We start from the raw sequence: 15,979 nt of genomic DNA, 5'->3' as shown, positions 1-15,979 counted from the left end.
TAATAAAATGTCAGTATTGCTATCCCAGAAATCAGTTTGGTGAATTCTCACTGCTCTCCCTCCATAGTAAGAACATTCTTCCTGAGATAACAAGACCAAAAGAAACAGGGCACTCAGCATGAAGGTGGTGTTAGCATGCGTGAACAGACTTATTGTAATCTCTTCTGCCCCCTTTCCTTCCTCTCCCTCCTCAAAGGCCCATTTTTTCTATCAGGATCTTGCCCATGGTATGGTTTCAACAAGGAACTGGGAGGGGATCAGGATTTAGTGTGAGGGACATCGGTTGAGAAGGTAAGAGAGAACTGTAGCACATAGCAGGATATCAAAGTGATGAGGAAAAAAAGATGAAGAATGAAAGAGAAAGAGAGGATAAATCTGCCCTGGTCAGGTCACCACCTGGCTCAGTGCTTAGTTGCAGAGGATGACAGCGGGAGAGAAAGAAAAGAGAGGTGGAGAAATGGCAAGAGAGAGCAAGACAGCAAAGAGAGAGAGGGAAAGAGACAGATGGAGAGATGGAGGAATGGAGAGAGAGAAATAGTTAAGAGGAAAGAGAGGCAAAGGGAGAGAGAGACAGATAGAGGGATACAGAAGAATGGAGAGAGAAAAAATTTGATAGGAGATAGAGAGAGAGGTAGAGACAGACAAAGGGAGAGAGGGAGAGAGATGAGGAAATCAAAGAGTAGAAAGGAAAAGAGAGAGAGAGAGGAAATAGGGGCCAGAGAGAATGGAACAGAATGGAATTGGGGGAAGGGAGAGAACAAAAGAATTCTCAGCCAATGTATTATGCCAGACAATGCACTCAACATGATGGTGGCGCTTGCAAGCATGAACCCTTCTACCATAATACATGTGTATGTTGCTCTTTTACATGTTGTAAGTGAGAGCAAGAGAGACAGACACATGTACATAAGCAACATACAAACGTATTTTAATAGAGCAGCATTGGATCCAACTAGACCATCGAACACAGAATAGTACAGCACAGGAACAGGTCCTTCAGTCCATGACGTCTGTGCCGAACGTGATGACAAATTAAGCTAACCCCTTTTACCGGCTGCACGTGATCCATAGCCTTTCTTTGTATATTCACCTTCCTTTTTGAAGGTCTTTACTATGCTCTTTGTTTCCACCCCCCCCCCCCCTTGGCTGCATGTTTCAAGCTCCCACCAATCCTTGCAAAAAGAACTTGCCCTGCGCTCTCCTCCTCACCTTAAAGCTATGTCCTTTGGAATTCAACATTCAAAGCCAAGGAAAATAAATAAATTAGTGCACATTTCTTTTGGTTTTATAAAGTGTAAATCATACTTGCTAAAATATGTGGTGCTGGGATTTTTGCCTCATTATTTTGCAAATCTGTTATTTCCATCCTGACTGCTTGCTTCTGTCCCACCTTGTCTGCAGAACTGACAGAATTGAACATGGATGTTGTGTCAAAGCCATGGATTGTAAACCACTGACTTTTTGATGACTAGCACCTACAATCTACGATTAAAAAAAAATGGCTAAAGAGTTAAAAAAATACTTTAATCTTTCGTTTCTGGGGACATCTGGGAACAAAGCGTTAGCAATGAGGGATGGGGAGCAACCTTCATTTTCTAACCTGTAAAACCTGCAGTGAGTAACATTTCAGCCATTTGAAACTGCTTCTAAAATCTCTTTCCAAGGTGCTAAATTATACCTCTTGTCAGGCTGTACTTACTTGGCAGACTGCAAGACCGGTTTGACTGATTTTAAAGAGGGCATGGCAAACATCAAGTGCTGAACCCCAGCTGCTCTCTGTCAGAGCTTAGATCCACAATGGGGAGAGGGAAAATACTTTGTGATGTCTTGTTTCTTGGAACCTCTCTCCACAAAAGGTCCATTCCTCCTGAGAATGTTTTCATTTCAATTTAGTGCGAGGCCATTGTCCACTTGAGCCATGTGCGCTCTGCTCCCTCATCACTGAGCCATGCAGATCCTGAAGGCTCGAGCCAAATTGAGTGAGAATGAGAAAATTTGAAGGATATTAATGTGCCCAACATGGGAGAAGGAGAGCATTACTAAGTGGACGTAAAATGAAGTAGGAGAAGTAAACGATCTTTTTGTGGCACACTCAAGAAGTGGGAAGGATTCAAATTTTCCAAGCAAGTTGATAGGGTGGTTAAGAAGACACGCAGTGTACTCACCCCTCTATCACAAGCCACCCAAAATAAACATTCTATTCCAAACTTAGTCATGGGAAAAGATTAAGAGGCAGACAGAGGAAAATATTGAAGGACATCCTCAAAGTCTCCTTGGGAAATGCAACATTTTCAATGACCCTTAGGAATATTTGCACCACGTGGGGTGGCACAATAGTGTAGCTGTTGGTGTAATGCTGAAAGGTCATAGTTCAATCCCCACCGCCGCTGCCTGTAAGGAGTGTGTACGCTCTCCCTGTGACGGTGACCGCTTCCTCTGGGAGTCTGCTTCCCTCGCACATTCAGAAGGCACACAGTTTGGGTTAGTGAGCTACGGGCATGGTATGCTGGCACCAGAAGCATGGCAGCAATTGCGGGCTGCCCAGTGTAATCTTCGCTGATTTAATTTGATGCAAAACAACACATGACAAATAAAGCTAATCTGTAATACACGAGGAAATCTGCAGACGCTGGAAATTCAAACAACACACACAAAATGCTGGTGCAACACAGCAGGCCAGGCAGCATCTATAGGGAGAAGCACTTTCGACATTTAGGGCTGAGACCCTTCATCAGGATCTGTAATATTCTAGTCTGTAATATTCGGCTGGTGGCGCAGTGACATAAGTGCCAGACTCCAGAACCGAGGTTCCCGGGTTCGAATCCAGTCAGACCGTTCCCAAGTACGCTTTCCATCCATGCCAGGTTGAGTGTTGAGCTCACAACTCGACCTCGTAAAATAAAGAAAATACTGCAAAATGTCTGTGTGAGGAGTGGTATGCCACACAGTCTTTCGTTCTGTGCCTTGTAAGGCATGAAAATGCCCGACGCTGGCTTCTCAGGCTTGAGTCGATGTCATCATGAAATATTCTAGATGACACTAAGGAGACTGAATCCATGCATAGGTAATGTCCAGAAGCTCTGCATTAGTGGGAGATGGAGCATATTACCTCATAACCTTTCCATTAGTCTGTCCCTTCAGGCACCTCCTCTCTTATGTGTGGCAGAGTCTACAGTTCCCAAATATGCCTCATCTGAAACTTCAAAACCTACACAACTGGAATAGAAACAAGCCTTCCTTAGTCCTGAGGCATTTATAAGGCATGGCTCTTGGAGTATCGTGAGTGGTTTCGAGCCCCTTACCTAAGAAAGGATGTGTGGCCGTTGGGAAGAGGGCCAGAGGAGATTCACAAGAATGATCCCAGGAATTAAAGTGTTAATGTATGAGGAGTGTTTGACGGCTCTGGGCCAGAACTTACTGGAGTTTAAAAGAATGAGTGGGGATTTCATTGAAGCATTGAAAGGCCTAGATGAGTGGCCATGGAGAAAATATATTTTATTGTGGGATAACCTAGGATTGAGAATAGAAGAACATCCCTTTAGAAGAAAGATGAGAAGTAATTTCTTTAGCCAGAGGGTGATGAATCTGTAGAATTCATTGCCACATCTGGCTGTGAGAGCCAAGTCATTGGATATATTTAAAGCAGAGGCTGATAGGTTCTTCGTTAGTAAGGGATCAAAGTTTACAGGGAGAAGACAGGCGAATGGGGTCGAGAGGGAAAATAAATCAGCCATGTTTTAATGGGTGAATGGCTGAATTCTGCTCCTGTGTCTTATGGTCTTATGATCTGAGGGACTGCCTGAGAAGAAAATCTTTTATAATGGAGCTTTGCTGAGTGCTAAATTAGAATTGAATGGATACAGTGAATATATCTGGTCTTTTGTAAAATATTAAATAGCTGCCAACATTAAATTACTGCTGTCGACATGAAATGTTGCTTTTATTAAGATTTATGTAAAGACAATATGTTTGAGACACATTTAAGGTCACAAGCCCAATACAATAATTGCTCGGAGAAACTGCCAAAGATACACAGCGGGCAAAGCACTCTATCAATATGCTGACTGACACATGCATGTTCAGTACACGTGTGTCCAAGATAATACCCACTCAGCAGTTTCTCCAGCTCTTCTCAATAGCCATTTTGTTCTAAACAAACCACGGAACAAATCAAAGGTTTAAGTAGCTGCCAAGCAGAAAACCAGTATCAGTACAAACTGCTATTTCTATTCCAGAGATTGCAGAGGTTGAAAGTTCAGATGGAAGTTCATGCGTATTCTGTCTCACTGATAAACATTAATGCAATATGGCTGGAATCTATTCAAACTCAATTAAAACTAGGCTGTGAGTGACGCACACAATAAGTAGGAGAAACTCCGCAGGTTGGGCAACATCTATGGAAAGGAATAAAGAGTCAATATCTTGGGCCAAAATCCTTTATCAGGACTGGAATGGAAGGGGGAAGAAGCCAGAATGAGAAGGTGGGGGGGGGGGGGCAGGGAAGGAGTAGAAGTTTGAAGGTGATAGGTGAGGCCAGGTGGGAGGGAAAGGGGTGGATGAAGTGAAAAGCTGGGAGATGATAGGTGGAAAAGGTGAAGGGCTGAAGAAGAAGGAATATGATTGGAGAGGAGAGAGGACCATGGGAGAAAGGGTAGGAGGAGGGACACCAGGGGGAGATGACAGGCAGGTGACGAGAAGAGAAGAGGTACAATGGGAGCCAGAGTGGGGAATGGAAGAAGAGGGAAGGGAAAGGGGGAGAAATGATCAGAAGTTAGAGAAATCAATGCTAATGCCATCTGATTGGATGCTCTTTTCAATTTCTCAGTATTTAACACACCCCTAAGTTAGTAATTACAAGTGCAAACCACATTGGTGCTTCACAATTTCAGGTCTCAATTATTTGTGTCCATTTCTTGGCTCTAACAAAAATAAATACTGGAGACACTCAGTTGGAAAAAAATCAGCATCTGTGGAGAGGGAAACACAGTTAACATTTCAGGACCTTGACATTTCATCAAAACAGAAAAGTCATCAGCTTGAAGATCTGCAGGCTATTACTTGCTTCAAAGTGAAACCCAACATTCTGAGTGGCACTTATACATCACTACCAGACAAGCTTAATGCCTTTTATACTAGCTTTGCAAGGGAGAATAAAACTTCAGCTGGGAGGCTCCCTGCTGCACCCAGTGACCCCGTGATCTCTGTTGTGGAAGCTGTCTTTCAGGAGGCTGGACCCTTACAAGGCGGAAGGCCCCAATGGAGTACCTGGTGGGGCTCTGAAAACGTGTTCCAATCAACTGGTGGGTGTATTCTAAGACATTTTCAATCTTTCTTTGCTACAGTCGGAAGTTGCCACCTGCTTCAAAAGGGCAACAATTATACCAGTGCCCAAGAAGTGTGAGCTGAGTATTGTCCAGTAGCATGCACATCTATGGTGATGAAGTTCTTTGAGAATTGGTCATGGCTAGAATCACCTCCTGCCTCAGCAAGGGCCTGGACCCATTGCAATTTATCTATTGCGATCTCAATGGCTCTCTGCACAGCCTTGGATCAAATGGACAATACAAATAACTATGACAGGTTGCCATTCATTGGCAATAGCTCAGTGTTTAACACCATCAATCCTACAGTCCTGATCAAAAAGCTGTAGAACTTGGGCAACTGAGTCCTCGACTTCCTTATCCGAAGCCCACAATCTGTACGAATTGGTAATAACATCTCCTCCTCATTGACAATCAATGCTGGCGCACTTCAGGGATGAGTGCTTAGCCCACTGATCTACTCCTTCTATACCCATGACTGTGTGGATAGGCATAGCTCAAATGCCACCTATAAATTTGCTGATGATACAACCATTGTAGGCAGAATCTCAGACGATGATGACAGGGCATACAAGAGTGAGATATACCAGCTAGCTGAGTGCTGTTGCAGCAACAACTTTACACTCAACATCAGTAAGACCAAAGAGCTGATTGTGGACTTTAGAAAGGGTAGGATGAGGGAAAACCAACCAATCTTCATTAGAGGGATCAGAAGTGAAGAGAGTGAGCAATTTCAAGTTCCTGGGTGTCAGTGTCTCTGATGATCTAACCTGGCTCCAGCATGTCGATGCAGCTATAAAAGGATGCAAGATAGTGGCTATATCTCATTAGGAGTTTGAGGAGATTTGCTGTGTCATCTAAAACGTTCAAAAATTTCTACAGATGGAGAGCATTCTGAATGGCTGCCTGACCATCTGGCATGTGGAGGGGGGGGGGGTGCTACTGCACAAGATCAAAAGAAGCTACAGAGAGTTGTAAAATTAGTCAGCTGCATCATGGGTACTAGCCTCTGCAGTATCCAAGATGTTTTCAAGGAGTGGTGGCTCAGAGAAGCAGCATCGATCATTAAGGACCCCTACCACCCAGGACACACCCTCTTCCCAATGTCACCGTCAGGAAGGAGGTACAGAAGTCTGAAATCATCCACTCAGTGATTCAGGGACAGTTTCTTCCCTTCTGCCATCCGATTTCTAAAAGGACATTGAATCCATGAACACAACCTCAATACTTTTATTACTGTTTTTGCAATACTATATACATATGTGTGTATATTGAATTGCTAATTTAAAATAGTAGTGCAAATAGTAGTAGTACATACACACACACACACACACACACACACACACACATACACACACACACACACACACACACACACACACACACAGACACACACACACACACACACACACACACAGACACACACACAGACACACACACACACACACACACACACACACACACACAGTCACACACACACACACACACACACACAGACACACACACACACACACACAGACACACACACACACACACACACATACACACACACACACACACATACACACACACACACATACACACACACACACACACACAGACACACACACACACACACACACACACACACATACACACACACACACACACACACACACACAGACACACACACAGACACACACACACACACACACACACACACACACAGACACACACACACACACACACACACACACACACACACAGACACACACACAGACACACACACACACACACACACACAGACACACACACAGACACACACACACACACACACACACACAGACACACACACAGACACACACACACACACACACACACACACACACACACACAGACACACACACACACACACACACACATACACACACACACACACAGACACACACACACACACACACAGACACACACACACACACACACACACACACAGACACACACAGACACACACACACACACAGACAGAGTGATTGATAAGTTCATGGCCTAAGGCAGAACAAGTCAATTTTAAAAAACCTAGCACATTTATTTTTCCTACATTTACACACTTAGTCCAGCAGTCATGGAGCATATGGATCCCTTCTTTGTTGAAGTTGGCGTCTTGGACCTCCAGAAGTAGTCCACAGCCTGGGGTGATTGATAAGTTCGTGGCCTAAGGTAGGCGATGAGTTATTAACTTCAAACTTTCTGCATAATCACTCAAAAAGTTGAACCACACGTGCATGTAACGAGAGCTGTATAACTCATCTCCTTCCATCTTAGGCCACAAACTTATTAATCGGTGTGTGTGTGTGTGTGTGTGTGTGTGTGTGTGTGTGTGTGTGTATTTACCATAATTCTTCGTTTTTCAAAATTTATCTTGTATTATACTGCTGCAAAATTAACAAATTTCAAGACATATGCTGGTGATATTGTGATTCTGATCCTCTCTATAATTCTACTGGCAGAGCATAGACTTGAAACATTAATTTTGTTCCTCAATCCTTCTTACATTTAGACCCTTCAGTTGGTAGGGAAATTGGATAAGTCTGGCTATTTAAAAATAACCAATACAATGTAAAATAAAATCTCTCCATCATCCTAAATAAAAGGTACAAACCATTATGAATTGCCAAGATCTATAGATGCAACTCCAAGTTTATTCTAAGAGATGAAATTGATCAAGAAATAATGTTATAGTGGCCTGATGATAGGGGGCATGTAGGGAGGGAGCAAATGGAAAGTAAAATAATTCAGATAAACCTTGCAGTTCAATGTCCCAAACCACCACCTCAAGAAGGAGGTACAGAAGCCTGATGTCCTACACCACCATGTTCACGAAAATCTACTTCCCTTCAACTGTTTTTTCTTGAAACAACTTTCACAATCCCAATCATTACAGTTTGGCAACACCATGACCACCTTGATCATCTGCACTAAAATGGTGTTTGTTTTTGTTTTGTTCTAAATGTCTTCACTCTTGTAAGAATTGTGCATAATTTATGGTTTTCTTGTGCGTGCTGCATTTATGATTTTAAGAGACTTTTGGATAGGTACATGGAGCTTAGAAAAATAGAGAATTTCTAAGGTAGAGACATGTTCGGCACAATTTTGTGGGCCAAAGGGCCTGTATTGTGCTGCAGGTTTTCTATGTTTCTATGCACCTCTGATGCTTTAACAAGCACTTGTGCATAAACTCAACTTTGACTTTTTCTGACAAAAGGGCATTGATAATAATTATTGACCTTGCAAAGAGCAAAAACCTGAAGATTTTGGAGGCCTGAAATATGGGCAGGAAATGCTGAAAATACTCAGCAAGTAAGTAAGCATCTACGTTGAGAGAAACAGAGATAACACTGCAGATCATTTATCTAAATACCACCTGCCCTGCCTATTTCCAGCATTTCCTTTTCTTAATACAACTAAATCAAAATCAGTAATAGAGAAATAACAGACTAGCTCAGGTTTTAGCAGAACTTCACATTTGATAAAATCTTTGTTTTCTTTCAGATAAAGCCACAACCCCTTTTTTTTTGGCTTTTGCTCCATTCCTATCTGTATTTTTAATGTCCCTGGCCTTTTCCACCACTGTTTACAGTAAGTAGCAGATCAGATGGACTAAAGGTATCAGTCATAGTCCGTGTGACTATTTTGAAAGGCACACAAGTGCTTTCTTAAACCAAAATGAATTGAATTAAAACTTCGTGGCGAGAGTTTTATCAGTAACAAAAGAATGATTTTCTCAAGTGTTTTAAAATCATGTGACACATGTAAAATAAGGAAAACATCCAAACACATTTAAATTAAAGGATGTTTACCTCGTCATGACTCAACACCAAGTACAGTGTGTCCTCCAAAGTATAATTCAGGGCTGTCAGGGAGTTGCCAAGAAGTTAAACAATCCAGCAGCAGATCACAACGCATGTAATAAATTTCAAATTGGCAAAAAGGCACACTCCTAGGACATTTGCAAATAAGCAGGAGGTGCACACAGCAAGCAAGAAGACATATAACGTGGCAAATATGGAATGGTCAGTAGAGAACAAGGGGCCAGAATTTCAGAATAAAGTTCATCTGTTAAAGGCAGATAAGAATGAACATTTCGTGTCAGAGAGTTGTACAATCTTTGGAATTCCAGGGCAAGATTAAATGATGTTTGGGGATGTCAGATGATATACCATTACACTTATTTCTTACAGTCTCTTATAAATTGACAGAAAGAATAAAAATATTTTGTTTCAAGCTTTGTGGAGCTAGTAAATTTTGGTGTGGAGAGGTGCCAGTGTGTTAGCTCATAAAATCCAGAAAAACAAACTGATGATGCTAAGTCTAAGGAATAGTAAACTAAAGAAAAAGTAAGTGATCAATTAGATAGACACATAGCACATTGTCCTCCATTGCCAAAAAGCTTCAGTCAAAACAGGGGTCCAAGTGATATTTATACAGTACTGGTGAGAGCATAATTGCAGTTTTGGTCTTCGTACAGAAGGAACGTTTCACTTATTTTGAAGTCGCTTTCATTCGATTGGTTCTTTTGTTTGGGGTGTATGTGTTTTGAAAAATGGTTGGAGAAACATGTCCTCTCTCACAAGAGTACAGAGGAATGAAAAGTGATTCTTCAAGATGGTGCAATGGATTGAAGAGCTGAACACCAAGAAGCTGCTTCTTCTCGGTGAAGATTCATGGACAAAGGGATATATTCTCAGGATAAGGCCTCAGATAGGAAAAAAATTGTCGATGCCAAGGTCGTAAATCTTTGGAACTCTGTATCTCAAGAAAGTTGTGGCTGCTCAGTTGTTGAGGAAACCTGGGGCCAAATGAAGGAAGGAAATGGGGGTAAATGGAGATTGGACAGAATGGTGGATTTGAGACAATGGCTGAGACATGATATTGTAAGGTAGAGTAGCCTCAAGGGGCCCTGTTTGATCTCATAGGTGGAAGCCCAAGATCCCATGGACCATGTTCAAAACAGAGGAATTCTCTCCCAGTGTCAAGGCCAGGAAGTGGACATCAAACAACATCAGTAGAAATAATTGATTTGGACATTGTAGCATTCTGTTCCTGGGAGCTTTCTGTGTACAGACTGGTGCCCATGTTTCTTGACTGTGATTAATTACATTTCAACCGAACGGCGTTGGCTGTGATCTCCATTGAGATCTCCTGAGACTGAGAAAGGTGCAATTGAAATGTCAACTTGATTTCAGTAACTGGCAGTGAACTGAACTGTAATTTATCTGTGGGTTACATGGATGGTTGTGATTTACTAGGTTGTAATGTAGTATTGAGCTGGATAACTAGCAGTGACTAAGGCATTGAAAATTCATCAGGAAATAGAAACCCTCTCAAAATACATAAGCTGAAAGCTGGGAAATCAAATGAACTTGGCACAGGGTCATATTACATCATATGAAAATGTTGAATAAATGGTCTCCATAACTTTTCAAATTTAATAGAAGTCTCAAAAGTACCACTTCTAATCTTTTCTAAATTTAAACATAACATAGTTTGAGAGAACCAATTAAATACAGTGGGAGGATCAATTTCTTTCCAATTCAACAATATAGATCTTCTAGCCATCAGAGTTAGAAATGCAATCATTCGACGGGCTGAAGAAGATAAATGCAGTGAATCTAACATTGGTAAACCAAAAATTGCGGTAATAGGATGAGGTTGTAAATCAATATTCAAAACCGCAGAAATAACATCAAAAATATCTTTCCAATATTTCTCCAAAAATGAACAAGACCAAAACATGTGAGTTAAAGACGCAATTAAAGACGCTTATGTATTTTGAGAGGACCGGAAGTGACGGCATTGATGAATACTTATTTTTGTGATATTATAAACAGCCCGCTTTTTTTTTCTCCTTCTCTTTTGTTTTTTTTTCTTTTATATTACTTATTAGTTATAGTTATTAGATTAGATTAGCTAGTTTTGCATTATATAAATTTTTTTGTTTTTTTTGTTTTTTTTTTCTTTTTTCTGTTTTTTTTATATTATACATTATGAAATATTTAGATTTACTATGTCCATACATATATCTTATGGCTTATGTCTTGGTAAACTCATTTATATTGTAACTATTATGTATGTTTTTTTTCATATGTAATGGAATGTGTATGTTGGTAATTTCTTTATCAATATATCATCTGTATTCTGTCCATATTACTAATATTAATAAAAAGATTTAGAAAGAAAGGAAATAGAAACCCAAGTGTAAGTTAGAAACTGCAGTTTATACGGTGACACCCACACACAGTGCTGGAGGATCTCTTTTCCATTGACGCTGCCTGGCTTGCTGAGTTCCTCCACATTTTTCGTGTTTTGCTTTGGATTTCCAGCATCTTTAGATTTTCTCTTGTTTGTGATTAATTCAGTCATGTGGATGACACCACTACATCTCAAACTTGAAGCTCGTACATTTTTATTGATGTTGCAGGACCTAGAGGCTAAACAAACCTATAAATTCTCTGTTGGATATTTGTTAGTTTTGCCCAGTATACTGTATACTGGATAGCTTGTCTTTGTGTGCATTTTTAAAATTTCAGTTATTTGTCATGGGAAAGCAGTGTTTTCTCAAATGATAAAACCCCTAGTTCTTAATTGTGCATGGAATGGGCAGTTAACTGTACAGTTACTGTGGTATAGAGTTTGCCTGCATTTTGGTTTGTACTGTAACAAATGCAAAGCAAGGCAGAAATACAGGATATTTCTCACACAGTTTAATATCCCAACTCTTGGAGTTCTCCATGCCCAATTTCACACGGCATTTCTGTACTCATGTCTCATTTCAGACTCTGCCCTTACTTCGATCTGATTTGTCCTTCCCTTACCATTAGTGATGCAATTACCACACTGGCAATCTTCTCTCCGCTTCCTACTTCTCACCCTTTGTCACGTTGCTGCCTCCTTCCTCAATTTCCGAAGCCAATTGGCGAGTTTCTTTCCGCCCTATTTTGATTCCTGAATTGCATCGAAAGAGGCATTTTTAAAATGCAAAATACACATCGAGATGGCCAGGGAGAAGTTGTTAGCAGTGCATCCTAGTACAGCCAACATTTCAGGTCAAGATCCTACATGATGAGCCCAGATGAAAAGTCTCAACCCAAAATGTTGACTGGCTATTTCCCTCCATAGGTGCTATTTGACTGAGTTCCTCCCTTTTTTGCATGTTACTTCAGCTTTCAGCATCAGAGGAAGTGGGAGATACAGATTCAATTGTTACACTTAAGAAAAGTTTGGATAGATACGTGGATGGGAGTGGTTTGGAGGTACAAGTAGATGGGACTAGGCAGAGGATTATGTCAAACTAACTAGCTGCTCTGAAGGCTCTGCTTCTCTGCTGTAGTAATTACCACTGACGAAGCACCTAGGCCAGCAGATGAAACACCAAGAAGCAGGAGGCTGTGGACTGGGTGCTGGTAAAGGGCTGAGCATGGGCACAGTAGGCCAAAGAGCCTGTTTTCGTGCTGCAGGATGTACCTTGCACAGTTTGTAAGAACGCATCACTGTGCCATCTACTGAAATGGCTCACTGGAATTCTTTTCAATGCTCCACATCCCAGATATAACATTTGAGAACTTTATATTACTGGGTTGAGTGGGAAGTCGCATGCATGGAGCAGACAGCTGGGTCCAGCTGTTGCCAGCCTCTTTCAGTGGTAGCCCCAGCAAGTCCCTTGACTTGCTTAACATAAAGAGAGACACTCTTGGGTGAAGAGGACCGTCAAGTAACTTTGACTGAACCTTGGAGCTCTCTCTTTCTGCCTGCACCCTCTCTCTCTCCTTCATAACAGCCTCTGTGTGGCAGATCTCCAGGTGCCGTGGGAAGTGTGTGTTTAAGGAAATTGCCCTTGCTCAGTGAACCATCACGGTTACTTTTGAAGAACTGGGGAGAAATCACATGCTCTATTTTTGTGCATCTAACTAGACGCTCACCAACCACTCTCCGAAATTTATTTAGGCCCAACTCAAAATTTTTTGCAGGTGTAATTGTTTAATGCACTAAAAATAGATTAAATCCACTTTGAAACAGGTTGTATTAGGTGACGCTTTATCTGAAAATAAAGAGATGTGTTTACAAGTGTCCTTACTCAATACTGCTTTGTCTGCTGCCTCACCAATCATTAGATGGCAGTTGCGAGTTTCACCAGAAGCATTTGGAAAATTGGTGGGGGGATTGTCAGTTGAAGGACCTGAAGGAGCTGCTGGGGTTGGCCGCAATTGGCAGTTGTATTGGACAGATGATTGACGGCCACGTCGTAGTCACCTTGTGACAGCGCCTCTTCCCCCAGCTGGATTTCATCCAGGAAAAATGCCTGCATGGCTTCTGTGTCCTTCTGGTTTGGGAGGTTGGAGACCCTGTTGTCTACCGTGGCCTCCTCCTGCTTCCTCTTCCGCTGCTGTAGCCTTTCCTTAAAACTGGGAACATTCCGTAGCTTTCTGTCGAAGTAGATGCAGTATGCCAGAAAGAGAAGTCCACAGATTCCTGCTGCAATCGCACCAATCCTCCTCATCACTGTCCTGAATGACGTTGCTCTGCAGAATTCCCTCAATATTGCCTCGGAAACAGAGTGAAGCTGCTTGCTTCGTAATAAAGCCCATTATGATGTCAAATCTGGGCCCAATGGTCATCAAGAGAAATGCCCAACCTTCATTCACAATGAAGAGTGATGGCCAATTTTTGGGGCAGCAACAAGCATGCAAAACACAGCAGTGAACTTGGAATGGGGAGCTGTGATTAGGTGATGGGTGGATCTTGATTAAAATGGAATGATCCATTTGCCATGTCACCTTTGTAAGATGGCACCAAGGTGTGGTTTCTGCTGAGGCCCTGGCTCAGCCACAATTGCTTTTTAGAGTCCTCAGGATGGTGTTGGAGGTAGAGCAGAGAGTTAGTGGGTCAGGTCAGGGGTTAGGGACAGGGATGTGGGGAAATTATGAGATAGATATTCACTATCTAGGGACAGGGGCCTTTCTTATTTGCCAAGCGAAGGTTTATTTTGAATAAATTAAACTATATAATATATTTTACTTAACTTCTTGTCATAAACAGTCTTCAGTTTTTAACGTAAATGGCAAACAATAATCCGTTTGAAGTTAAAACGACAGCTTTGCAAAGAAATGCACTTGTCTACAGAGGAACTGCTGGCCAACAGCACCTGGGCTGGCTTCTCAAGAATTTTCTATAGGGCAGTTAGGGGGGAGGGGTTAAGGGGAGGGGGTAAGGGTTATATACATTGTTTTTTCATACTTTACTTTGTAACCATTTAAAAATGCAATAAAAAAAAGTTTTAAAAAAAAATTGCAGTATAAGACGATGTGTCATTTAGTTGGGCTTGTTTCAAACCAGATAACAGTGCCTAAGTTACTCATTTCAAAGGAGCTTGCAGATCAGATTGATACTACCATTCAGCACATCAAATAGCTGATCTGTTAATAGTTGGAAGGTTTATACACTCATCTTCACAGCATCAATTGTGGGAATCTGGGAACTGTGTCTTCAGAAGCTTTTAGACCATTTGTGGATAAAGGTATCTGAAAAAATATCAAACACTGTATGTGTGAAGTCACCAAGCAGCAGAAATACAGTACAAAACTAGAGAGCAGTTAGACTTATTATGAATATCAGGAAGCCTGGTGGAAACATGGGGAAAACTAGAATCCATCTTATGCCTTTGAGGGCTGCAACAGATATTTTGTTCATCTGCGACTTGTCGGCATATCTTTTTAGCTTATTGGAATTGTATCTGTGTTTTGGAAATCCTTTGTTTTTTAGCAAATGTTAGTAATTTGGAAATCTTTTTTAAGATAGAAAATCTGAGTTTTAAATGTGTTTTAAGAGCTTTGTCCGGATGTATACGTTTATCATTGAAAATAAATTAATTGTATTTAAACTGCTTTGTTAGGTGGACCTATTTCCTTCTTGGTAGAGGGTGGACGACCAACTGCTCAAATAGGGGGTTTTGGCATCTAAGTTTGCTACGAAGGACAAACAGGGAAAAGAAATAGCCTTTGAAGTGTAGGTAGTTACAGAATAAACTCTCTTTAGTGAGGGTACCTGTAGCAATCTATATCTGATAGGGCTTAAGGTCCTTACATGAGTTTAGAACTTCATGGTCAGCAAACCCAATACCATCACATCTGGAGGTCAGGCTGGAGCCTATACCTCTGTTCCATACTCCTCATCTGAAGGCCAGTGAGGTGGATGTGTGATGAAAGACATCCGTGGATGGATGTCAGGTCAGCAAGCGCTGTGAATGGAGGCCAGACAAGATGAGGGCTCGAAGGTCTGTGTGGCAAAGAGACATGAGCGCCAATGAACCATAGTGTATGTGAGTTGGCAAGTTCAGAGTTCAAGGCATGGAGTTTGGGGCCCCGTCATCAGAGGTCTGTAGTTCAAGGCCATAAGTTTGGGGTCCTGTCTTTAGTGAGTCCTGGGGTTGATCCTGGAGATTGAAGCCCAGAGGTCAATCAGAAGCCTGGAAGTTGAGGCCCAATGACCAAAGCCATGGGTATGCAAGACTGCAAGCCCACTGGGGAGGTCAGAGGTCCAGTGCCTGTGAGTCTGTGAGTCCACTGGAAGCTGGAGGACCACAGGTGGCCTGTGCTGGGTTGGAGAACTGTCTGTGTGAGTGTGAG

General features: G+C 41.8%; 2 protein-coding genes across 2 annotated transcripts in view; both read right to left on the bottom strand.

Moving 5' to 3' along the window:
- The window catches only part of celf2 (cugbp, Elav-like family member 2), a 1,092,382-nt gene that overhangs the window by 747,789 nt on the left and 328,614 nt on the right, over positions 1-15,979 (bottom strand). The gene's annotated exons all lie outside the window — the stretch shown is intronic.
- On the bottom strand, positions 13,371-14,213 carry LOC132403467 (mitochondrial import receptor subunit TOM20 homolog). The gene has a single exon (XM_059986871.1). The coding sequence runs from the start codon at positions 13,852-13,854 to the stop codon at positions 13,465-13,467; it is 390 nt and encodes a 129-aa protein (XP_059842854.1). The 5' UTR covers positions 13,855-14,213; the 3' UTR covers positions 13,371-13,464.

The sequence above is a fragment of the Hypanus sabinus genome, chromosome 13 (genome assembly GCF_030144855.1).
Source record: "Hypanus sabinus isolate sHypSab1 chromosome 13, sHypSab1.hap1, whole genome shotgun sequence".
Classification (NCBI taxonomy): domain Eukaryota; kingdom Metazoa; phylum Chordata; class Chondrichthyes; order Myliobatiformes; family Dasyatidae; genus Hypanus; species Hypanus sabinus.
The sequence above is the reverse complement of the archived record's forward strand: the minus strand, read 5'-3'. Positions and strand labels throughout refer to the sequence as shown.